Source organism: Lissotriton vulgaris, chromosome 8 (assembly GCF_964263255.1).
Source record: "Lissotriton vulgaris chromosome 8, aLisVul1.2, whole genome shotgun sequence".
Lineage (NCBI taxonomy): Eukaryota > Metazoa > Chordata > Amphibia > Caudata > Salamandridae > Lissotriton > Lissotriton vulgaris.
This window is the reverse complement of record NC_141696.1, coordinates 1185003206-1185027466: the sequence shown is the minus strand read 5'-3', so window position 1 is coordinate 1185027466 and position 24261 is coordinate 1185003206. Positions and strand designations below refer to the sequence as shown.

Below are 24261 nucleotides of genomic sequence, written 5' to 3'. Positions count from 1 at the left end.
AAAAGTTTTGCATAAAAGCCTGCGATGGTCTTTTAGGAAATGCAAGTATTTCTATAGGAGATATGAAATTTCCCCACAATAATGCGGTTACATCCTTGAAAGAATTGTTTGGCGATGCTGAGGCTATTTATCAAATAGAGGACAAAGTTCCTAGATCAGGGTGCAAAAGTCACCCATAGTTCAAGGTGCAAACAGTCACCAACAAGGGTGCAAAAGTCACCCATGTGTCAAGGTGCAAAAAGTCACTAACAAGGGTGCAAAAGTCACACATGAATCGGGGTGCTAACAGTCACCCATGTTTAAAAACACAGAGAGATTAAGAAAAAAGGTAGACTAAAGTAATCCTAGGTTTGGAAATGTCCTAATGTGAGAGGGAAAATAATTCTACATCCTCTGCTGCCCTCACACACCCCGGGGGGTGTCATGCTTCATCATCGGGCGTTTGCTCCTCGTAGGGCCGGCGCTGCAATTCCCTACGGGTCCCCCGGAGGGTCACTTTATCGGAGATCTTTTTTGAGGATTGCCGGATGTTGCATGCAGGTGTGTGGGGATTGGGTAAAAGGAGGGTAAATCAATTTATGTGCACGTGATATTGTAAAAAATGACTGACCCCAAAAGGGCCCATTAGGCCTAGGTGTCAAAAGGCTAACATGTGTCCCAACAGCAACACTGTGCAAAGTTGGAAGAAAGCAGGGTTCAGTAAGGTAGCGGATTTTTTGATCGAAGAAAGGTGGACAAAGCATAAGAGCCAAAGTTAGCCAGCAGCGGCTTCTCCGCTGTGGCGAAGGAGCGTCGCTCCCCTGCCAACGGCCGAGCCTTGGGGGTGGGACCATCGCGTGGGCAGTCACATGGAGAAGTGGTAGGCACACCTGTCAGTGTGCATATGGGTTTGGCCCACCGTTTTAAGATGACCAATCAGACATGCACACTGAGAAGATGTCTCCAACCCAGCTGCATTGCCCGTTTGGAGACAGCAGCCACACTACCTGTCTCTCTGAGAGCACAAATCCAGGGGGCTAAGGCCAGTCCTGGTGCTGCCAGCAGCATGAGAGCTGCATTTGGATTAGCTGCAGTGGAGTCTGGGAGCCTGTGCTGCAGTGGAGTCAGAAAGGGGCACAAGAGCGGCGATGCAGCAGGTAAGTCCTTGTTTGTGTTTTTTTAATTTTTATTTTCCCATCGTCTACTCACCCTGCCCCCCCCCCCCTCTGCACTGACACCAGCCATTACTGAAGTTAGAGAAAATGTGTCTTGAGAAAAAGTAGTTTTTCTGTGCCTCTGTTTTTAGAGCACAAATGTGTCTAATGAGGATCCATAAATAGAACAGTTCTAAAAAAACTGCAACTTTTAATGAGTAATGCACTTTACTTTTCAGCATAATTGTTTTTAACATAATATTGAGGAAATCTGAGCAACAGTTTAGGGGCATGAAACATATTTTGGGTTGATGGTTTTCTTCCCCTTTGTCAGTACAGTGTGGTCAGTGGTGAAAGTTATTGTTCACAGTGAAGGACTGTTGGGGTTTTACCAGGGACTATCAAGCACTTTATTCAGAGAGATGCCAGGATACTTTTTCTTCTTCGGGGGATATGAACTGAGTCGCTCTTTCTTCGCAAAAGGATTGAAATCCAAAGACGAACTTGGTGAGTATAAGCCATTTTTTGCAACAGAAATAAAAAAAATTCTGCCTCCTTCTAAAAAATACATGCTTATTTATTCCAGGTAATCTGCTGGCTACAAAGCTGTTTTATAAATGCCCAAATGTAAAAGTGCTGTTATTTATGCAACTTCTGCCACTAGGATTCCTGCTATTTCTTAGGCCCACCAACAGATATTAGATACCAGGTATATGGGTTTTGCAAGCTGCAATTTAGCTGCAGGAGATATTTGTGTTTTCATATCCTTAAATCAGTTTTAAAGAAACCTAGCACACTACATGTATGTTTGCTAAATGCAGAAATGTAATTGATTTGTGATTGTGCCCACTGATTATAGTTTGTTTCAGAGTTTCTTAACAATACACAAATACATTTTTATTATTATAGAAAATTCCATATTTCCATGTTCTGGGTAGTCTAACTTCTTTTAAAAAAATGTAGGGTTGAAGTTAGAGGGCTGTGTTTTTTAGGGAATATTATCAGTTGGGTCATATGCTAGGTATGCTCAATAAGCATTGTGACTCAATTGTTCACACCTTCCCAAAAAACACACACACTCGCAGTAGCCCAATTTGTAATATATATGCCTTCTTCCAATAACCTCACCTTCATCTCCAAAGCTTTAACACATCATTAAATAGGGACCAGTAACAGGATGTAGTTCCATAGTACAATATATTCTATATAGCTGGGCCCTTTGTAAAGCTGAAGTAAAGACCAGTTTGAAGCATACCATTAACCAGGGCTGATGGATGTTACACTGTAAACATGTGCCATGGCTTCAGCAGTGGTGGCGTGATGCTTCAGCTCAAACCAGCCTCTGATCAAGACGATAATAGGAATCATTGCAGCAGTTTACAGAAAGGAACAGGAGTAAAAGTGAATTTAAATTGTTACTGGTGATGACATTTCCTTTAGGTGGACACAAATAACAATTGCTATAACATTCTAAATACTGGGGTCGTCGCTAACCACCATTCTACAAGTACCGTATATGCTGCTCTGATTTCTCCTAGTAAACTGTTCAGAAGGATGAAGTGACCACCTACCTTTTCAGATATAGAATTTAGTTCAAGAGGAGGCTTTTTGGGACCTTGATGTGCTGTCTAGTTTCTCTGATTTTCTACTTACTCTAATGCATCTTTTCTTGCACAGTCATTGGATTAGTTGCTCTCACCTAGTTCGCTTCATTAATTACAAATGTTCAAAGTATGTGAATGGCGGAGTCAATGACTTGTGTTCCAGCAGAATATGTCTAATCAATGTTTACATGTCTTTCTTGAGGTTTCCTACAGCTTAAGAGAACAGGTTAGGAGTGTATAATTTGCTTTCTGGCAGAGGGTCTTCTCAGGCTGTTCTCCTGAGAATTTTCATGCTTGTCAGGTATCCAGCAAAGATGCCTCATAAATCGCCATCACAATATTGTATGTATTTGGTTAGACTTGACTGGAGGGGGGAACATCCATTACCATGCGGTTTTTACACCGCACTACCATTACAACGCGGGCTTTACAACGCAAGTCGTTACCACGACTTGCGCTGGAGGGCGCTCTAGGCTAAGGAATAGTAGATTTACTATTCCAACACCTTCCCTACTGTAAGTAGGCTGGTATTGGAATAGTAAATCTTACTATTCCTAAGTCCAGCACCCTACAGCGCAAGTCGTGGTAACGACTTGCTTTGTATAGCCCACGTTGTAATGGCACGCGGGGTAAAAGCCCGCATTGTATTGACATACAACCGACTGGAGGGCAAGCAAAAGTTTCATAGGGCTTTCCATATGGGTACATGCATGGGGTAATGGGCTTTGCAATGTATATATGCACCTTGATGAACTGTCTGTGAAAGATTGCCCTCTGAGGGGTTGAGATGCTCCGTAATATGGCAAGTATACAAACCGTAGTCTTAAAGGTGTGACAACCTTGCTCAAACAGATCTATGTTAAGACTACTAGTCCATAGAGCATGCTCTGCTGGTCCTGGGATGTCATTCTTGTGGAAAAGGATGTTGCCATTTTTTGTTTTTCTGGTATCCCTTGGGGGATTTACACTGTACACATCAGGATTCCAATTAGATATATACACATAAAGCAAACCGTGTATAAACTGGATATAACCTGTTAGGTAATTTAAATCCATTTTAATATCCCTGAAAGTGATGGGAAAAATGTGTCTCTGTGACAACAACTTTTGATTCCTGTCCTATCAAATCGCAGAAACTGACTCTGTACACCCACACAACCGTTGCATTTTTTTATATGTGTTGGTTCGTTACTACTTTATGAACTCAGCATGTCTCATGTTGCAGCGTAACAGTCTAACATGGCCCGACAATTTGGCATGATGTTGATGATGATGCACTCAACAATGCTAGGACAAATATCTTGCCTAGTTAGACTCACAATTACTGAAAATAAGTCCACTTGGGGCGCCTTGTGTGTGAGAACGGTAGCTTTTGGTCAGAAGTATCAGATATCACTCATTGGTCTAACTGAAGTGTTATCAACTCACGTGCCATCCAGAAAACAACAATCTTTTTTCATTGACCACCTAAAAAAGCCATGTTGATACTACTGAAAAAGCCAACTTCTTCAAACCCCATATCATTGGGAAGAACATTTGCTTTTCAACACCTTTTCTGAATAAGCATTGGAATAGCCAGTTGGTCTGGCCATGGCAACTCAATAGATCTCGCCTTTGGGAACTTATAAGTGTTTAGACCTGCAACAGTTGATGTTGATGCACCAAGGATATTGTGCTGCATAACTAAATACTTATAAGGTCCCAAAATCGAGACCTATTGGCTATGCCAATGCTTGTTAGATTTAACCTGTAGCTTAAGTTTGCTGACCAAGCACTCCAAGCTGTATGCTGTACGTGAAAGACAGCTGAACTAACCAGTGGATGAAGAGGGCTAAACCAAGGCCCCTCCTTAATGGTATATATGTATTTATATTTTAATCAACATAACTTTTGCAGGACCACCCTATTTAAAGTGCAATTAACAATGCTATTTTCAGTGATACGTGCCGAAAGAGATCAGTTCACCTTGCCCAACCATCGAACCTCTGTACCAGAGCTCTCAAATAGTAATTTTGGAGGCATGGACTCCAGTATACCAACTGCATGTGCCACAAGAACTGTAACCTAATGAGAATGGCTGTGTGGTATTGTGAGATGTGTTTATTCCCAACACATCGCATCCATGGAGGAGATGTACTCTTGATAAAAGAAGGAAGTGAATGCAAAGTAAGCAACAACATCCTGTCAAGCTGCTTACGAAGACTAACAGACTGCTCACACACTTTGCATTTCTCGTGCTTTCTGCTGTTTACAGAAAGTCAAGAAAAGGGAACATCAAATGTCTTGCCTGAAAAGCAAACACGAAATCTCATGAATTATGATGCCAACTCAAATAACTGTGAGGAAAAGTCTTTCATTAGCAGACCATATTAAGAATTCTTGGTGTCCTGAGGCAGTGCACATGACAGTGGAGTTGCAGCAGATCACACAGGCACTGGCCAGGGGATTGAATTTATATTAGTGAGACATTCAAGAGGGAATAACTCAACAGGAGCAGACACAGAGGGCTATAGTTGTAAAGTTGTCCATCAAGCAGTTAATTTCAAGCGTTTGAGGGGAGGTGGAAGGATAGAACAAACTTGAAATAGCGTTAGTTGAGAGATGAATACTCCACGGAGCTGATGTGATTGACAAAGTCTCAAGCCTATGGAAAAAAGGCTGGTCAAAGAAAACCAGTGGTTGAAAGGGACGGGTGCAGATTGTTAGCAATTGGTCTGTTGTTCACTGCACTACCAAACCTCAGATCTAACTAGGTTAAACTATAATATATAATCAATGACCTGCTCAATTTGTAGTGTTAGCGAAAGTTCTTCTCAGTCTGTCTAAAAAAAAAGACCAGGTACCTTCTACTTGCAGTGAGCAGAATTTAACAGAGGTGAATATCAAAATATTTCAAGGTATCTGCTGGAATTTCTCATTGGTCCTCTCTGGTAAATATGTTTTAAAATGGTGCTTAATAATGGTGAGCAACATTTTCCTAGCACCACTGAATATCGCTGAACAGTTAACTGAGCCACATTTTTTACTCTTCTGTTGTTTCTTAAATTCCTGTCATCGCCTAAGGTTGTCCTTTGTTTATTTCCCTCATCCCTTCGTTTCCCTATTTTCTTCTACTATTCCTCTCTCTCCTTCTTTACCGTCCTGTGTGACTCTCCCTGTCCTTACTTTCTCCACACTTTCCTTACTACCTCAACTGTACCATTTTTAGTTCCACATGTCAACTGTTTCTCCATGATTCCTTATTTTTAACCAAAGTAGGCATCCCAGAGTACCAGTATGGTACTGAGAAGTGCAAGCACATTTAAGTAGTACACCTCAGCTGAAAAGTGTTGGTCTTACTATTTTTAATTTTAAGAAGTGCAGCTTCTGAGCACTTGCCCAATTAAGGCTCTGCTTCCATCGCTACTGTTATTATCGCTCCTTTTTAGAGTTCGCCTGCACTGCGCTTGCGCTGTTTTTGTGAAATCTATTAAGATATATCTTAAGAGGGGCTTACATCCTACCCCCCTACTTTTTCTTGGTTCCTTTGCTTGTCACTTACTTTCCCTCCATTTCTGTTGGCTTTAGCATGCTATTTCCTGTTCTTTCTTGTGTGTTTGCTCTTATAAATTTCCAGCGGCCCAAGTACTGTTTCCATCCACTTTTGAAAGCTGATCTTTTTGTCCAATGTTTTGCCTTGTAGGAGAGTAGGGTCTGCTATCCTATGGTCACCCCAATTTTTGCTTTTTGCTTCACTGGTTTTCGACTTACTGAGGCTGTGGGCCTGCTAATCAGACCCCCAGCCTGCTGTTCTCTCTCTAAATTTATAATACATGTGCTATAGGTACATACCACAATTGGAAATGGACTCCTTGTCAGCCCCTGTACCATGCACTATAGGTGCTCAGGGCATAGGTGCCACCAAGGCCTACCAGGGGCTGAAGCATAGCTTTTGCCACCCCTGGCTGGTTCTTAAATTGACACAACTGGCTGATCACTCAGCTGGGGCAAGTGGGTGTAATCACCCCTTGCTTAGATATAGTATACCTATATCTAAACCTATATCTGGACACATATATAGCCTGTGAGCCACTCCTATGGAAGGCCTCATCAATCCTGGAGGCAGAGTGCGTGGTTTTATGTGAGATGGAGCTCTGGCATGAGCTGAGCCTGTCTGCAGCTGTCGGGAACAACTCCCTAAGCTGATCCGGGATAATGCCATACCATATACTCTTAAGCGCCTTATAATCCTCGCGGTTATATAGCAACTTTGGTTTGGCTTTATCAAAACATGTCGTGTAAGGTGTCATACGAATTGGAATACTACCCCCTCGCCAGTTCTGGCGACGGGGGTAGCATTCCACCCTTCTAGAGGGATAAGACATGTTACTTTACTGAAACGCGGTTGATTTAAAATGAGCCTCAGATCCACAAAATGGATGCCCCTGCCACAGACACGGGTCTGGCCTCCTGCTGCTGACCGAAACTCAGCATATGGTGGCCTGGACAAAGGGTTTCCTGTCGCAGGGCGGTGTCAAACCACCCCAGACAGGAGATAGTGGATTGGAGTAGGGAGGTTTCAAAGAAACCAGACACTGCCTGGGGAGCACAAGGCTGCCCCTTGCATAATCCGGCCAAACCGGTTCTGGGGCCTTCCAGCCCCCGTCCCAGCGCGGCCTGGATCAAAGGAAAGGGGTGTAACCACCCCCTTCCTGGGTCCCACCCATAGGAGGGGACCTAGCAGGATGTCCAGCCCACCAGATTCGAATAAGAGTGGGAGCAGTGCCAATGCAACTCAGATCATCCTGAAGAAACATAAGAAACGAATTCTGGACCCTTCGACTTTCTACACGACGTTAGAAGACTGAAGAATCTCCCTTGTGGTCAAGGAGTGACCACCCTGTGAAAACAGGTACCATCCAGCCCTCGACCCTTGCTTTGTTGCAGTCCCCGCCGGGACTCGAGCGACAGAGATCGACGAGATCAAGCTTGCCTGCCTTCTCCCTGCCCGATCCACAGTCCCTGCAGAGCTGAGACCCGTGGAGGCGACCGGAAGCGTGGGGCACGCCATCTTGAAAAGGCCACGAGACGCTGACCGTGCAGCCCACGAGTGACCCTCGAAGCTGTACACCGGGGTTTGAGAAGCCCCAGCCCCGAGCTCCACTTGCACCAAAGCTCACCCCTCCACACTCGACGAGTGCTGCGTGGGGCCCTTCTGCTTGTGTTGGCTTGACGCGTTGGCCCGGTCACTTGCCAGCTGGCTTGTGGCCCCTGTGCCGACGAAAACTGAAATACGACTTGCTTTTCTGGTTGCTCCAGATCTGCACCAGCTCCTGTGAAAAGGAGCCCCCACTCTGACCCTCCTGGTTCGAGTGATAAGCAATCTCCCGGTTCCGCGTGGATTGCTTTTGCCAAGTGCTGTTTGCTGCAATCTTGAAGCCGACGGTGCTGACGGCGAGAGCCTACGTGGGACAGATCGTGACCTGCTCCTGGACGTCGCAGATGCCCCAGAGCCCACGTGACAGCGAAGAGAAGCCTATCGACAACCACCTGATTGCGCCCGACATTGCCTGGTTCCGTCCTGGTTCCACCCTGGTCACTGCTGAGTAACCCAGACTCTGTCCCCTCTGCTTTCAGGTACTTTTCTACTTCGATCCACCCTTGGATCGCACCGGACACTTCTGCTTCACATCGCCTGCAGCTGCAACAGCTCCAAGCACCAAGAGCCTGCGTGTCAAAACCCGACGCCACTTCGACCCTGTGCACCCACGGCCTGTGGGTGAGGTAACATTGCAACGCCGGTGTTCCCATACTGGTACACACCTCTAGGGTCTGTGTCTAAAGTTTTGTTCCTCTAGGTTCAGCGGAAGTATCTTTTAATTCACTTTATCTAACTTTTACGCACCATTGACATTGCATTGGTGCGAGCCGCACTTTCCGTGCTGCACCCGTCTCCTGTGGGCTACTCCCGACTTCAGCATTGCTAGTCCTGACTGCTCCCAGCGAATCTCTAGGCCCTAGGCCTAACCACTGTTCGATTGGTATCTCTTATACCATTTTTTTAGTATATGGTTTAAGTGGCCACCGGCCCTTATCCAAAATTGTGCAACTTTGTATGTTATACTGTGCTTTTGATTTAACGCTTGTGCCCCTTTCCTCATAAAGAGTACTGGGGAGTAATTTAGAAATAAATACATATATTTTTATAATATATACTTGTGTGGTGTCCTTTCATTTGATTACAAGATTGTATGTGGTAAAACAGCTCGCTTAACACAACCTCTTAAGTTAAGCCTTTAAGGCTGCTTAGTCCATGCTTAGTCCATAGCTTGTCTAACAAGGTTGACTTACAACCAGACATCTTTGGGGCTTGTTTGGACTGATACCCAGTGGTTCCAGAATTGGAAACACTACATATCAGGCCAACTTCTCACATTGGTGTGCAGCGGTGCGGATTTGAGCTTGCTGTTTGTTTTACCATTGCAATCTTTACATCAAATTGAAAGATCACATCAAGTACCTCTAGGTACATATAAATCAAAAGCTTAGCATATTAAGTTCTACTGAACTTAGTAGTTGTAGATTAAAGGGATTAGCACACCCTGACTACAACTCACTAGCAAGGTACAGTAGGAAAACACTTAGTGTAGGTAAGTGCATCACTTACACCTCACTAGCAGTCATGTCTGATACAGGTAGAGCCTCAGGCTCTGCTCCTGTAATAGTTGATCCTATAGGGACAACATCCAGATATGACAACCTTAGCCACAAAGACCTGAGTGCCTTGTGCACAGCCAGGGGGCTAAAAAAGGGCAGAGGCCCTACAATTCCTTCCCTAATAGCTATCCTAGAAAAGGATGACTTAGATAAGGTGAGTCAGGCTCCTTTAGAATCAGGTGAAGGGTTAAACTCCCCTGAGAATGAGAATCTTCCAGAAGAAGAAGAGGAGGAGGAAGAGGAAGAGGAAGGCTCAGATGTAGATGAGCCTGAAGATCAGGATCAGAGGGTGAACCAGGTACAGGTTGCCAGGCTTAACCAGGCCAACCTAGACCTAGATGAGAATGGAGAGGGCCAGCACCACTCCAGATCTCATAATCAAATTCTCCCAGGCAACAGGAGGGTGAGGTCTCCATCAGGGGACTCTCATCTTTCTAGTGCCTCAAGAGAATCTCAAAGAGGGATGACTCCCTCCCAGAGAAAAGAGCATAGGGCCAGGATGAGGGCTGTCCAACTCCAAATAGAAAGGGAAGAGGTAGCCTTGGCTCAAGCTAAACTTGCTTTAGCAAGAGAAAGAAAATTGTGTGGCTTAGATGCCACTGGTGGCAGCAAAGTTCCTAAAGAAAAAGACAGGGCCTATGACAATAGAAACCTGACAAAAATTGTGCCCCCTTACAAGGAAGGGGATGATATCCACAAATGGATGACTGCTCTTGAGAGGGCCTGCATGGTACAGCAGGTCCCTGAGGACCAGTGGGCAGCAATTTTATGGTACTCCTTTTCTGAGAAAGGGAGGGACAGGCTCCTCACTGTTAGACCTGAGGATGCCAAAAACTACTCTGTTCTGAAGAGTGCTCTTATTGAAGGGTTTGGCCTAACCACTGAGCAATACAGGTTGTTGTTCAGAGATACCCAAAAAGCACAGACTCAGGACTGGACTGATTTTGTAGATTGTGCCACTAAGGCTCTGGAGGGTTGGCTGCAGGGAAGTAAAGTTTCAGACTATACAGGATTGTACAATCTTATGATGAGAGAGCAGATCCTTAATAACTGTCAGAACCAGCTGTTGCATCAATACCTTGTTGACTCTGATTTGACCTCTCCCCAAGAATTGGGAAAGAAGGCAGACAAATGGGTCAGAACAAGGATTAAGCAGAAAAACCAGAACCAAGGTGACCAGAAGAAAACAGACCAGAAGGGTGGGAATCAGAAAGATAAAGAAAAGGACCAGAAGTCTTCAGGCCCCCAAACTAGCAATAAGGAGGGGGGTTCCCAAAATGGAAACAAGAAAAAGAAGAATGATGGCCCAAAGAAACCTTGGTGTAATACCTGCAAATCAGTTTCACACTGGGGCAGTGAATGCACTAAGAAAAATCCAGTCCCCACCACTGCAGCTCCTAAAGCACCTGCACCCCCTAGTACAGTTAGCAGTGGTGGTACACAGCCAAAGGGTTTAGTAGGGTTGACCCTGGGTACTGAGGTGGAATCTGGCCTAGTCAGAATCCCCACACAGGCAGTTCTCCTATATGATGTGGACTTATCTTTGACCACTGCAGTAAGCCCCAGTAACCTGGGCAAATATAGGCAGACTCCCTTAATCAATGAGAAACTGGCTCAGGCCTACAGGGACACTTGTGCCAGTGTCACTATGGTGACACCTGACTTTGTGGACCCTGGTCAGATTGTACTAGGTGAAAGTTACCTAGTGACCAATGCAAGCAACTCCACTACTTCACATAGTGTGGCTGTTGTGAACTTCTCCTGGGGAGGGGTAGATGGCCTAAAGAAAGTTGTTGTGAGTGCAGACCTCCCAGTAGACTGTCTGTTAGGCAATGATCTTGAAAGCTCAGTTTGGTCAGATGTGGAGTACAGGACTCATGCAGAAATGCTAGGGATTTCAGCTCATGTCCTTGCAGTGACAAGGTCTCAGGCTAAGAAGTGCCTTCCTGAACCAGTGGTGGATCTTGAAACAATAGACCAACCACAACCCAAGAGAAGGAGCAAGAGGGTTAAGGCTGTGCCTTCCCACTTGTCCCAGGTTGAGGATCAAGTTTCACAGGAAACTGATTCTGCAGTCCAAGAGGAGACTGTCTCAGATGAGCTTGAACCTGAACAGGTTGAGTTTCTGGGGACAGGGGGACCCTCAAGGGCAGACCTGGGGCAGGCCCAATTAGATTGCCCTTCACTTGAACCCCTCAGACAGCAAGCTGCTGCTGAGGCTGCAGGGAATGCTCAAGGTACCCATAAGGTGTATTGGGATGAAGGACTCCTTTATTCAGAGGCTAGAGACCCCAAGCCTGGCACAACCAGGAGGTTGGTCATACCTTTGAAGTTTAGGGGCTTCCTTCTTACCTTGGCCCATGATATTCCCCTTGCAGGATACTTAGGCCAGAATAAGACTTGGGACAGGCTTGTTCCACACTTTCACTGGCCTCACATGTCAGAAAATGTCAAGGAGTTTTGTCGCTCCTGTGTCACTTGCCAAGCCAGTGGTAAGTCAGGTGGCACAACAAAGGCCCCCCTGATACCACTACCTGTGGTGGGGGTACCCTTTGAAAGAGTTGGAATAGACATTGTGGGTCCCATGGATGCTCAAACAGCATCTGGGCACAGATTTATACTGGTGGTAGTGGATCATGCCACCAGGTACCCAGAGGCAATTCCCCTGAGGACCACCACAGCTCCTGTGGTGGCAAAAGCCCTCATTGCAGTTTTCTCAAGAGTGGGCTTTCCAAAGGAGGTTCTTTCAGACAGAGGTACCAACTTCATGTCTGGATACTTAAAAGCAATGTGGAAAGAGTGTGGAGTAAACTACAAGTTTACCACACCCTACCATCCACAGTGCAATGGGCTTGTGGAAAGGTTCAACAAGACCCTAAAGGGAATGATAAAAGGTTTACCAGAGAAGCTTAGGCGGAAATGGGACATCCTTTTACCCTGCTTGCTCTTTGCTTACAGAGAGGTCCCACAGAAGGGGGTTGGCTACAGCCCTTTTGAACTTTTGTTTGGCCACCCTGTGAGGGGTCCATTGAGTTTGGTGAAGGAAGGATGGGAGTTACCTCTCAAAAAGCCTAAACTAGACATTGTGGACTATGTACTTGGTCTCCGCTCCAGGATGGCTGAATACATGGAGAGAGCATCCAAAAACCTTGAGGCCAGTCAAGAATTACAGAAAGCTTGGCATGACCAAAAGGCTGTTCTGGTTGAGTTCCAGCCAGGGCAGAAGGTGTGGGTGTTGGACCCAGTGGGGCCAGCAGCTCTCCAGGACAAATGGACTGGACCCTACCCTATCATTGAAAAGAAGGGAGAAGTCACCTACATGGTTGACTTTGGCACCCCTAGGAGCCCCCACAGGGTGCTCCATGTAAACCGTTTGAAAGCATTTGTTGACAGGGAGGACATGAGTCTCCTCATGGCCACAGATGGGGAACAGGAGGAAGAGAGTGACCCTCTCCCAGACCTGCTTTCCCAGAACCCTGATGATGGTTCAGTTGATGGAGTAGCCTTGGCAGGCAGCCTCACTGAGCAGCAACAGGTGGACTGCAGACAGGTGTTGCAGGCCCACAGACATATGTTTTCACTCACACCCAGCCAGACTAACTGGTGCACCCATGAGGTGGACACTGGTGACAGTCTGCCTGTGAAGAATAAGATCTACAGGCAACCTGACCATGTCAGGGATTGTATAAAGGCTGAGGTGCAAAAGATGTTGGAGCTTGGAGTGATTGAGCCATCAGAGAGCCCATGGGCTAGCCCAGTGGTCCTTGTGCCAAAACCTCATACCAAAGATGGGAAGAGAGAAATGAGGTTTTGTGTGGACTACAGAGGTCTCAATGCTGTCACTAGGACAGATGCTCATCCCATTCCAAGAGCAGATGAGCTCATTGATAAATTGGCTTCTGCCAAGTTTCTGAGCACATTTGATTTGACAGCTGGCTACTGGCAAATCAGACTAGCTGAAGAGTCAAAAGCCAAAACAGCATTCTCTACCCCTAGTGGACATTATCAATTTGTGGTAATGCCCTTTGGTTTGAAGAATGCACCTGCCACCTTCCAAAGGTTGGTGAATCAAGTCCTTGCTGGGTTGGATGACTTTTGTGCAGCATATCTAGATGATATTGCTGTCTTTAGCTCCACCTGGGAGGATCACCTGATCCACCTGAAGAAGGTTCTGGAGGCCCTGCAAAAGGCAGGCCTGACTATCAAGGCTACTAAGTGCCAGGTAGGGCAGAGCAAGGTTGTGTACTTGGGCCACCTAGTAGGTGGGGGTCAAGTTCAACCACTGGAGAGCAAGATCCAGACCATACAGGACTGGGCTCCTCCAACTACCCAGACACAAGTCAGAGCCTTCTTGGGCCTGACTGGGTATTACAGAAAATTTGTAAAGAACTATGGGTCCATTGTGACACCATTGAATGACTTGACATCCAAGAAGATGCCCAAAAAGGTTCAGTGGACAGTTAGCTGTCAAAAGGCATTTGATGACCTGAAGAAGGCCATGTGCTCTGCACCTATCCTGAAGAGTCCTGACTACTCCAAACAGTTCATTGTACAGACAGATGCTTCTGAGTTGGGGGTGGGAGCTGTGCTTTCACAACTTAATCAAGATGGTCAAGACCAGCCCATTGCTTTTATTAGCAGAAGGCTGACCCCCAGGGAGAAACATTGGTCAGCTATTGAGAGGGAGGCCTTTGCTGTGGTTTGGGCCCTGAAGAAGTTGAGGCCATACTTGTTTGGTACTCACTTCCTAATTCAGACAGACCATAAGCCCCTCTTGTGGCTAAATCAGATGAAGGGTGAAAATCCCAAACTGCTCAGGTGGTCCATTTCCCTACAGGGGATGGACTTTACAGTGGAGCACCGCCCAGGGACTGACCATGGTAATGCAGATGGTCTCTCCAGGTACTTCCACTTAGAACATGAAGACTTATCTGGTCAAGGTTAAGTTTAATGTCCCTGCGTTTGGGGGGGGGGTTATGTAGGAGAGTAGGGTCTGCTATCCTATGGTCACCCCAATTTTTGCTTTTTGCTTCACTGGTTTTCGACTTACTGAGGCTGTGGGCCTGCTAATCAGACCCCCAGCCTGCTGTTCTCTCTCTAAATTTATAATACATGTGCTATAGGTACATACCACAATTGGAAATGGACTCCTTGTCAGCCCCTGTACCATGCACAATAGGTGCTCAGGGCATAGGTGCCACCAAGGCCTACCAGGGGCTGAAGCATAGCTTTTGCCACCCCTGGCTGGTTCTTAAATTGACACAACTGGCTGATCACTCAGCTGGGGCAAGTGGGTGTAATCACCCCTTGCTTAGATATAGTATACCTATATCTAAACCTATATCTGGACACATATATAGCCTGTGAGCCACTCCTATGGAAGGCCTCATCAATCCTGGAGGCAGAGTGCGTGGTTTTATGTGAGATGGAGCTCTGGCATGAGCTGAGCCTGTCTGCAGCTGTCGGGAACAACTCCCTAAGCTGATCCGGGATAATGCCATACCATATACTCTTAAGCGCCTTATAATCCTCGCGGTTATATAGCAACTTTGGTTTGGCTTTATCAAAACATGTCGTGTAAGGTGTCATACGAATTGGAATACTACCCCCTCGCCAGTTCTGGCGACGGGGGTAGCATTCCACCCTTCTAGAGGGATAAGACATGTTACTTTACTGAAACGCGGTTGATTTAAAATGAGCCTCAGATCCACAAAATGGATGCCCCTGCCACAGACACGGGTCTGGCCTCCTGCTGCTGACCGAAACTCAGCATATGGTGGCCTGGACAAAGGGTTTCCTGTCGCAGGGCGGTGTCAAACCACCCCAGACAGGAGATAGTGTATTGGAGTAGGGAGGTTTCAAAGAAACCAGACACTGCCTGGGGAGCACAAGGCTGCCCCTTGCATAATCCGGCCAAACCGGTTCTGGGGCCTTCCAGCCCCCGTCCCAGCGCGGCCTGGATCAAAGGAAAGGGGTGTAACCACCCCCTTCCTGGGTCCCACCCATAGGAGGGGACCTAGCAGGATGTCCAGCCCACCAGATTCGAATAAGAGTGGGAGCAGTGCCAATGCAACTCAGATCATCCTGAAGAAACATAAGAAACGAATTCTGGACCCTTCGACTTTCTACACGACGTTAGAAGACTGAAGAATCTCCCTTGTGGTCAAGGAGTGACCACCCTGTGCAAACAGGTACCATCCAGCCCTCGACCCTTGCTTTGTTGCAGTCCCCGCCGGGACTCGAGCGACAGAGATCGACGAGATCAAGCTTGCCTGCCTTCTCCCTGCCCGATCCACAGTCCCTGCAGAGCTGAGACCCGTGGAGGCGACCAGAAGCGTGGGGCACGCCATCTTGAAAAGGCCACGAGACGCTGACCGTGCAGCCCACGAGTGACCCTCGAAGCTGTACACCGGGGTTTGAGAAGCCCCAGCCCCGAGCTCCACTTGCACCAAAGCTCACCCCTCCACACTCGACGAGTGCTGCGTGGGGCCCTTCTGCTTGTGTTGGCTCGACGCGTTGGCCCGTTCACTTGCCAGCTGGCTTGTGGCCCCTGTGCCGACGAAAACTGAAATACGACTTGCTTTTCTGGTTGCTCCAGATCTGCACCAGCTCCTATGAAAAGGAGCCCCCACTCTGACCCTCCTGGTTCGAGTGATAAGCAATCTCCCGGTTCCGCGTGGATTGCTTTTGCCAAGTGCTGTTTCCTGCAATCTTGAAGCCGACGGTGCTGACGGCGAGAGCCTACGTGGGACAGATCGTGACCTGCTCCTGGACGTCGCAGATGCCCCAGAGCCCACGTGACAGCGGAGAGAAGCCTATTGACAACCACCTGATTGCGCCCGACATTGCCTGGTTCCGTCCTGGTTCCACCCTGGTCACTGCTGAGTGACCCAGACTCTGTCCCCTCTGCTTTCAGGTACTTTTCTACTTCGATCCACCCTTGGATCGCACCGGACACTTCTGCTTCACATCGCCTGCAGCTGCAACAGCTCCAAGCACCAAGAGCCTGCGTGTCAAAACCCGACGCCACTTCGACCCTGTGCACCCACGGCCTGTGGGTGAGGTAACATTGCAACGCCGGGGTTCCCACACTGGTACACACCTCTAGGGTCTGTGTCTAAAGTTTTGTTCCTCTAGGTTCAGCGGAAGTATCTTTTAATTCACTTTATCTAACTTTTACGCACCATTGACATTGCATTGGTGCGAGCCGCACTTTCCGTGCTGCACCCGTCTCCTGTGGGCTACTCCCGACTTCAGCATTGCTAGTCCTGACTGCTCCCAGCGAATCTCTAGGCCCTAGGCCTAACCACTGTTCGATTGGTATCTCTTATACCATTTTTTTAGTATATGGTTTAAGTGGCCACCGGCCCTTATCCAAAATTGTGCAACTTTGTATGTTATACTGTGCTTTTGATTTAACGCTTGTGCCCCTTTCCTCATAAAGAGTACTGGGGAGTAATTTAGAAATAAATACATATATTTTTATAATATATACTTGTGTGGTGTCCTTTCATTTGATTACAGGATTGTATGTGGTAAAACAGCTCGCTTAACACGACCTCTTAAGTTAAGCCTTTAAGGCTGCTTAGTCCATGCTACCTCTAGGATAGCTTGTCTAACAAGGTTGACTTACAACCAGACATCTTTGGGGCTTGTTTGGACTGATACCCAGGGGTTCCAGAATTGGAAACACTACATATCAGGCCAACTTCTCACATGCCTGAACTGGGCTTCCATGCATATCTGACCGGCCTCAGTGCGGCCCCCGCTCATATGAACTGTATGTGCCTGGTCAGTTTCCTAACGGCTCTTTCATCATTATTATTATCTTCATCTTTGTTGTGTTCAAACAGCCTGACTTTAATATGGCCACCTCTCAGGACATTGCCTTGTTTTAATGCGTGAGATACAGTCATTCGCTCTCACCATCTTGCTGTTTTTTTATTCTCTTTACTGCTGGTCTGTGTAACATTAGCTGCTAGTTTCATTTAATTAATTAACGTTATGGTGTTAAACGGAAAGCAGCAGCTGGGAGTGCACACCTGAGCTTTAAAAAACTTGCATTGGCATAGCCAAGAGGTCTTTCCTTTGGGACCTTATAAGTGTTTAGCCATGCAACAGTTGATGTTGTTGCACCAAGGATATTGTGCTGCATACCTAAATACTTATAAGGCCCCAAAAGCGAGACCTATTGGCTATGCCAATGCTTGTTTTGTTAGGCGCGGGGAGATTAAGGGATTGGCCCAGAATCAAAGGATGTTGAGCGTCCCTGCTGAGACTCGAACCTGGTTCCCCAGCTTGGAGGTTGACCACTCTAGCCGTAAGGCTACATCCTCTCCCCATCTTTGTCTGTGCCACGGTGTGCCTACTCATCAACTTACCCATCCAAACACCTCAAGATATTGAAATAGTGCGGCTTCATACAGAAACACCAGAGACTGCACTGGTGACTTGAAGTCATAAAAAAATCCTACCTACAGTAGTAAAGCAGACTCCATCCCACAACCCCATGCTTCATCAGCACCCGCACATTAGTCCTTCAGCACACCCTCTAAGTCCCAGCAAGCTAAAGGCATTACCTATTTAATTCACCCATACTTGCATTCATTACTCCATACAAAGGTAGCAGGTGACAGTGGGTCTTATCCAGCAACCAGCAAATCGTCGAGGTTCCTTCCTCAGCCCCAGTGCCCCCACAGCGCCCGCCAGCTCTCCCATTGGCTATTTTACACTGGCTGAAGATTAATAACTGGTTTGTGTGTTACTGTCACTCTAATATTCACATGTCGTGGCAGAGGTGGTCCAGAGACACAGAATCTACTCTGCCCATCACAGCAGCCGTTTTGTTCCTCAGATTTAAAGGTCACTCTTTGTGAGTGACACAAATGTAAACACAAACATCACACCCAACTGCTGTGAGCTGCGAGGATGGTGCTAAACAGCGTCTGACTTCAAGCAAGGCAGGGGAGACAACCTAGTTCTACAGCCTGACAACAAAATCAATAAGCCTTGTAGCAAATTCGAATTACTGGCGTATTTACAGGGATTTACACTGATGTTACAAGTGCTGCTCCAAATGACAATCAAAGCACAGGCACCCCTTCGCACAGAGTTCAATCAGACAAACACAGTTAGTGTCCAAAAAGTGGCCCAGCCCCCACCTACTTGAGGGAGCTTAGCTTAAGAGAAGACCCGTTCATTCACAAGATTTCACTAATAGAAGGACTCAAGTGAGCAAACAGTCCATTCCCAGAACATGAGGTTCAGCAAACTAAAAAACCTGCTTTACAAAAAAATTACTTCCTCTGAACCCCAAAGGAACCACCATCCTTTGTTATCACATGTTATCAGTGGAGTTTCAGGTTCAGCCAAGTACAGAAGCAGCATCTGCACAGGTAGCCACGTACCAAATAAGCCAAGCCACTGACCTCATAGCAAGTAGCCAAAATGACAAAAGCTCCCAACAAACTATGCAGCATGTCGGTCGGGTTGCATTTGCAGGAAAACAAGGCATGTAAACACTCAAAGAGTTAGCTAAAAGAACTGGTCAATGAAGCAAAGAAACAAAGCACATTGAACAGGATGTAAAAGTTAAACAAGGCCCTTAACCCCTAAGTGACCTCTGACTCAGTAGTAGAAGGCATAAACAGTGACGGAATGGGTGGGTGAAGTTATATGTACTGATTTTCTAATATATTACACTTAGTGAAAAGGGTCGCTTGTTTTATTAGCTAACACATCATTTGGCATTATATGTGCACTGCTTCTTTACTTAGTAAATAAACATCACAAGAGAGTAAATAAATGTCTACATGAACATTTTTCAATCATCAAAAAACATACAATATGCTTCTTCTGAAGCCCTTCTCAGGGGACCACAGGGAAGACAAGCGCACGACTCGCGCAGCAGCAGGGGAGAGGGCCTGCGCGATTCCCTTGCGGAGCGTGCGACCATATGGTGCCGCGTGCTCCCGCAAGGAAATCACCAGACGTGCACGCGTTGCCATTGCAAGCAATGCAACACGTGCACGTTTTTGCCCCCAAAGCTGTGCCAATGGCATTAGGTCTGTTCTGTCTCCTATGCAGCGCATGCATGTTGTGTAGGCGAGACCTAAAAAAGGACATATTCATTTTTGGTAGGCACACGGAGATTAAATGATTTACCCAGAATCACAGGAATATGAGTCGACCCTGAGACTTGAACCTGGTTACCCAGTTTCCAAGTCAGCAGCTCTGGTCATAATGCCACACCCTCCTCCAACTGCTCCTACTATTTTTTAAGTTATGGTTTGCACTCCCAGCTGCTGCCTTCCTTTTGACATCATAAAGGTCTTATGCCTCAGGTAATTCCTTCTGCTCTCATGAGTGTCCCTTGGATATTTTGATTTCTTTCAGTAGTCCAAAATCTCCGGGCGAAACATGACATGTCCGTTAGACTTGCACAGACTTTGCAATTTCTAATGGGGTCACTCTGCTCTGGCCCCACCTGGAATCCTGAGCCACTCCTAATCAAGCACTAAGGTTGAATACTGTTTGTAATCAAGGCTACATGTTTTCCTTGCCACCACTCTGCTGGCCTTCAAATATCTGGAATTTAAATGGTATGTAAGCTGGATTTTAGAATTACTGCTCTTATGAAGTATTTACAGTATATTGCCTTTCTCAGTAAACAAGTCGGAGTCACCCACATAGCAGACCAGATACCCAGCATTTCTACCAGTGCTTAATATGTAAAAAAATGAAATAAGTGGCAGGGCTGTCAACATGAGGCCACTGCAGCTTACACCACACATTGCGCCTCCGAGTGCTGCCAATGGCAATACCAACACAATTACTAATCATCACACAAGTGTAACAACTCAGGCTATTCCAGGCACCTACACCTATAAGAATGGGTTAGGCAGAAGCCAATATTAATTTTTTATGTATTTTGAATTAATAAACAACTGTTGTTCAGGGGCGATGTCTCCGTTGGGGCGTTGTCCCACTTATATTTCAGCCCCCAAATTAAATGTCTTATATTAGGCGGCCGACCGTCATTATATTTGAGTGCTTAAGTTCTGCGGTAGCTGCATGGGCCGGTTGCAGGCAGTTGTGTGAGATCGAGCATGAGCAGACGAGCATGCTGCTAGTGCGTTCCTGGAGGGGGCTTGAAAGTGAAACAATATTCCCATCACATGCACCCACCAGTACAGAAGCCAGCACAGAGTACACCTAAGTGTGCATATTGGATTGGATGGCTGCCTTTCTCCGGCCAGATCGACATGCCCACTAGGCTCCCCATACAACCTCGCCGACAGTGCACATACTGAGCTGGGGTGACTCGAAGCCGCAGCACCCTGTCTAAGTAATGAGTGGTGAGGTTCCCTGCCCCAGCCAATCCTGGTGCTGCAGCAACACCAGGAGCAGTGTCAGGATTCCTACTAGATGCCTCTGCAATGTGCACGTGACCTGAGGCAGCACAGTGGTGGAAGGGCTAGAGAGGCTCTCTCTCTCTCTCTCCCTCTCTACCTCTCTCCCTCTCTCCCTCCTTCCCTCCCTCCCTCTCCCTGGACTTTTCGTGCCCACACAACAGGTGTAGCTTGGTTGGTGGTAAAATCCTCCTGAGTCCTGCGATTGCAAAACCTGGATGTGACAGGACAAGAAAAAGGCGAAGCACAGGTATCTTATGCAGTATGGGGATTTATTCTGTCCTCTGTTCCTTCTTAGGTATATTCTTATTTTACAGATTAAGAAAAAAGTTATTGTCTCTCTTCTCTTCTCTCTTATTCCATTCTCCTGTCTTTCGTCCCCTGGATGCCCTCAAGAAACATAAATGGATATGTGGCAGTGAAAATCCCTAGCTTGTGAACTGTGCAATGCACCAAGTCCGTGCTATCTATACCTTTAATCACTCCAGTTTGGTACACCATTGGTGATTGGGCGAGAAGGGAAGGAAAGTGTTTGGGATTGACCGTGTTCCCACTCTGAATCTCCTCCCAACCGTGTTCTTTCAAGAACAGACCCAAGAACCCATAAGACGAGCCCCGCCCGTCTTAACAATTCACTTGTGGACAATACTTGCGTTCGGCCATGGCTCCCGACCTGAGTCACTGCAGCCATGTCCGTTGCACCTGCCCTCGGGTTCTTTTCTCCTTGCCTGGTAATCTCATCCACTCGTCCCGTTCTGGGCTCTTCTGCTACGTTCACTCCATCCGTCGAGTCGTCCTTGGACCCGTGTTCCCCTCTACAGTTGTCCTCAATCCTCTTTCGCTCTGTCCATCTTCCTCCTCTCTGCTCCTTTCTCTCTTTGTATCTCTCACGTCAACTTTCTCCGCCTGCATACATCCGCTTCTGGGTCGGGGCACCATGAAACACTAGAACGCGTCTCTCCCAAGCCCCAGCGGTGCCATTCTGTTGGTGGTTCTGTCCTCCTGCCACACTGAACTTTCCACTAACTACAGGTAAATACGTTTAAATAAACAAATAAATTAGCAGGTGACCCGCATGGAAGATACGAGTTCCATTAAGTTGGGGAACAGAAACCTATATTGTCTTTATTTATTTGCTTATTTTCATGCATTCTTGTGCACTCAGCATTCACTGGGACTCGGTTTGTGCCACATTTGATCCAAGCGACACTCATATTTGTGTTGAGCAACTTAATTCCTGCCACCTATGTTACGCATGCTTGCCTTAGGTGAGAGATGAATGAATGAATGTTGGATTTATAGAGCGCGTGGTTACCCTGGAGCGTCCCAGCGCTGTACCACTGGGGAACCCGTCCTGGCTTTCCCTGTGAGATGGGTACCCTTTACTGGGCATCCCCAAGGTGCAGCCAGGCATCCCCGGCGGTGATGGGGCCGGAGTGGAGATTAGGCAAGCTAGTGCCCAGAGTTGCAGCGTGGGACCACATGGTTAGAGTGGCACCGAGACGAGATTTATCGGGCCCGCTGACATTGGTCCTGCACCCAGCCGCGTCGGGAAGTGAACCCTGGTCCCGGGCCGACCTCTGCCTCCGGGTCTGCCGCCTCTAACCGTTGAGCCACACTTCTTTGAGATGCAACACAAAGGTGGCAGAAGCCACACAAAGGCGGCTGAGTTGGAAGTATGGTTATACAAGACTCTTAATGGTGCATGAAAGAACGATTCAAACTATGGTAATCACGTGTCTCCTGGGACTGTGGCTGAAATGGACGGAGTGGCCCCGGAGCAGGCTGTGTCCTGTAGTGAAGCTGCGACATGAGGGCCGAGCAGTTTGTATGGTTTAAATCTTTTATTAAGTTTTCAAGGAATAAAAAAAACAAGACCCCCAGCTCCGTGGGAACAGTGCGATATGGACAACAAGTGTCTTAAGTAGTAGCATTACCAAGGTAAGAAGAGCGGGGCAGGTCAATTGTAAACAAGAAAAGGGAAAAAGGAAAAACAGATGCCATTAATCCAAAATCGCCTCCCCACTCCCTTTCATCCACCAATAAAGAAAAGAGGAGAAGTCAGCGTGGTCGCGTGTGTTGTTGTGAAGGATCGTGATGTGGGGGTTGCGTGTCTGAAAGGCGGAGGAGCCTGAGATATCAGGACATGTCAGTTCACGGAGCTCCAATGTGAGGAGGGTCAAAAAGTGCTGCCAAAGTTCTTTGAAGTCACACCCCTTGCCAGCTAATGTAAGGATTAGTTTCTTCTTGCCCAACACCTGCCAAAGCCGATGTAGCCATCCCAAAAATTTTGGAGGCTGTGTATTGCGCCAATTAATCAGGATGTTCTGTGTGTCTGCGCCTAATGCGATGGCAATCGGTCGGCCTCTCTGAGATTTAAGGAGATATGTTATCGGATTGGGTAGTCCCAGGAGGATGTATGCGGGAAATCTCGGGAGTTGTGTCTCGTAGTAGGTATCTACTTCATCGAGCACCTGTGACCAGTATGATTGGATATAGTCGCTGTCCCATAGGAGATGTACCAGGGTGCCCACCTTCCCACAGCCCCTCCAGCAATGGGCGCTTTGTCATGGGTCGAAGTGATGCAGGCGTTCCGGCGTGTAATAATAATATGTGGCTATTTTAGTCAGCGTTTTAGTGAGTCCCATGTGGTATGCTGAGTGCCGGGCCCTGTGATATATGCCCTCACATTCTTTGTGGCTAAGTGTCCTGCCTAAATCTCACTCCCAATGTGCTCAGCTGGCGTTGGGTCTGTTGAATCCAGCGTGAAGGAGGGCGAAGTGGCAAGGCCTGAAATAAATACAAGATCTGAGGGAGGATGGTCCTCTTAGCAGCCGCAACCCTACCGAGCCAAGATAGGGTATAGTGTTTCCACTGGCCCAACTCCTTAGTGTAGGTGCGAGCGAAGTATTGCATAATTAGTTTCAGCTGTGGCCTGTATGCAGGGAGCAAATTGGATTCCCAAGTACGGGATCGAAGCGTCTGACCATTGTATGGGATGTTCTTCTTGGAGGTGAGTTAAGGTGTGCGGAGAGAGGGAGATGTTGAGTGCGACTGATTTGTCCATTTTGATCTTAAACCCCGAGGCCTGCGCAAAGCTATGCATTTCAATGAAGACGGATAGTAACGCGGGAATCGTGTTTGAGAGGGAGAGTAAGATGTCATCCCTGTACAAGCTTATAGTATGTACATCTCCTCCAAACTTGATCCCGGATATGAGGGGGTGACGCCTAATCCACAATGCTAAGGGTTCCATGTAGAGTGCAAATAAAAGGGATGAAAGGGGGCACCCCTGTCTGGTGCCCCTACCAATGGGGAAGCGAGAGGACGTATGGCCATTAACCCGGACCATTGCCTTGGGGAATCGATAACAGTTGAGGATATGAGTGCGCAGTCTCTCACCGATGCCTACGTGTG

At 47.1% G+C, this 24261-nt stretch overlaps 1 protein-coding gene across 2 annotated transcripts in view; it reads left to right on the top strand.

Moving 5' to 3' along the window:
- LOC147698473 (mitochondrial ornithine transporter 1-like) overlaps positions 1-24261 on the top strand; it is a 161445-nt gene that overhangs the window by 112038 nt on the left and 25146 nt on the right. For both annotated transcript variants that reach the window (XM_086935053.1, XM_086935052.1), the window contains exon 5: positions 1468-1640. In XM_086935053.1, coding sequence (XP_086791179.1) covers positions 1468-1640 — 173 coding nt within the window. The remainder of the gene's footprint in view (positions 1-1467; positions 1641-24261) is intronic.